At 37.2% G+C, this 2,155-nt stretch overlaps 1 protein-coding gene across 1 annotated transcript; it reads left to right on the forward strand.

Moving 5' to 3' along the window:
• The first annotated feature begins 729 nt into the window (after positions 1–729).
• Positions 730–1,326, forward strand: LOC148761625 (uncharacterized). Its single transcript, XM_088808670.1, has one exon. The coding sequence runs from the start codon at positions 730–732 to the stop codon at positions 1,324–1,326; it is 597 nt and encodes a 198-aa protein (XP_088664796.1).
• The last annotated feature ends 829 nt before the right edge of the window (positions 1,327–2,155 follow it).

The raw sequence follows: 2,155 nt of genomic DNA on the forward strand, positions 1-2,155 counted from the left end.
TTGCTGGAAGGTTGACCTTCAATCTGTAACTGAGCTACTGATGATGGCAGGAAGGAACAACAAGTTTAAGAGTTGATGAAGAGTTCAGGGCAATGCAAAGCGATGTCGTATAGAGATTGTTTGTTTGGTTAAGTTTGTGGAACAGAAGTTTATTCAGTCGTTTTAGTGTCCCGTTCTAATGTTGATTAAACGATGACTAGGCTGTCATTTCTTATTTGTTTTAGTTACAAAAGCATACGACAGCTTGTAGTGTCGTTTTGCTCAGTGTTTATTGTTTCTCCTAAACGCTCCACTTGAGCATCGTTTTAACCTTTACTTGTTTTAGGTCAACGATCTTCTTCTTTTGCTCTGTGATAGTTGTTAGTGCACAAAAAACAATGTCTCGTTTTTTGTGCCTCGATCTTATTTTGTTGGTGTTATTTTCTGTAGGCTACATCTGTGTAAGAGGTTTGATATCAAAACATTTTTTTTGTAACCGTTGTTGATTTTGTTCATCTGATCAATACAAAAATTCTGTTCTTCTTCTTCATGCTTGCTTGGTTAATTTTCAAAAATTTTACAGTGTCTTTGGAGAAATCTTTCATGGTATTAGAGCCTATTTTCTTAAGGGACCTATAAACGTCTATATTTTGTGCAAAGTTTCCTAAAAATATCATGTTGGTTGTAGGATTCAGTGTAGCTACACCCCCTGTTTTTATTGGTGGCAACTACTCTTTTTGGGTAGTGAAAATGCGATCCTACCTGGGGGCCATTGATTTGTGGGATGCCATGGAGGCTGCGGAGATACTTGTTAAGAGGCATGTGAATCTAACCATTGCTCAGATTAAACAACACTCAGAGGAAGTTGCTAAGTGGTACAAGGCCTTGATATGTATGCAATTAGATGTGTCAGAAGCCATATTTAGGGAAATCATGATTCTAGAAGATCCCAAACAAGTATGGGATAGTCTTATAGAAATGTATCAAGGAAGTGATTGGACCAAGGTTATGCAGATCATGAATCTGTTTAGACAATTTGAGCTTATGAAGCTGAAAGAGGAAAAAAATATTCAAGTGTACATAGACAAATTGTTGCACCTTGTTAATCAACTCAGAATGTTAAGGCAAGAGGTCACTGATCAGAGGATTGTCAACAAAATCTTAGTGAGCATTTCTGATAAGTTTGAGTCGAAGGTTACTTCACTTGAGAACTCACAGGATTTGACAAGGATATTAGTGAAAGAGTTGATTGCTACCTTGTTGGCTTTTAAGCAAAGAAAAGCTCTTAAGCATGGAGACCTTGTTGAAAATACTTTAATTGCTAAAACTAAGGGCTTAAAAAGTTGATGGCTCGAAGAAGAACAATACCAAAGGCTCCAAATCAGGTACTTGAAAGCAAAGGGAGAATCAAGACAAATACCCTCCATGTACTCATTGTAAAATGACCAATCATACTCCAAACTATTATTGGTTTAGGCCAAAAGTGAAGTGTTGAGCCTGCAACCAACTTGGACATGTGGGGAAAGTATGCAAAGCCAAAAAGTAGGAAATTGAGGGAAAGGTTGTAGTGGCTGAAGAAGCTAATGAGTTAGAGAAGGTATTGTTCATGGCTAAAGCTGATGATGGCTCAACAGACAAGAGTACCTGGCTTATTGATAGTGGTTGCTCAAACCACTTAATAGGAAATATAAATCTTTTCAATGAGCTTGATAGAGAATTGAGGGCTTGTGTGAAAATTGGAAATGGACTTTATATGAAGACACTTGGAATAGGCACAGTAGGAGTTGGAACTACATTTGGGGTTAAGTACATTCATGAAGTGCACTATGTACTTGAAATTGATCAAAACCTACTAAGTATAGGGTAATTGGATGACCATGGTTATGCACTGTTGTTTAAAAATAGGTAGTGTACTGTATTTGATTCTTCTGGTGTTGGCTAATGATAGTGAAAATGAAGAACAAGTGCTACCTAATGAACTTGGTTGAAACTAATCATCAGGCCTTTCTCAATGAGTGTGATGCCTCAAAGCTTTGGCATAAAAGAGTTGGACATGTGAACTATGCTTCACTATCAACAATGTCTTCAAAAGAACTAGTGTTGGGCTTGCAAGTTATTGTCAAACCTAAGAAATTGTGCAAGACTTGTCAACTTGGAAAACATACTAGAAAACCCT

This window comes from Theobroma cacao, chromosome 7, assembly GCF_053813885.1.
Source record: "Theobroma cacao isolate CCN51 chromosome 7, ASM5381388v1, whole genome shotgun sequence".
Classification (NCBI taxonomy): domain Eukaryota; kingdom Viridiplantae; phylum Streptophyta; class Magnoliopsida; order Malvales; family Malvaceae; genus Theobroma; species Theobroma cacao.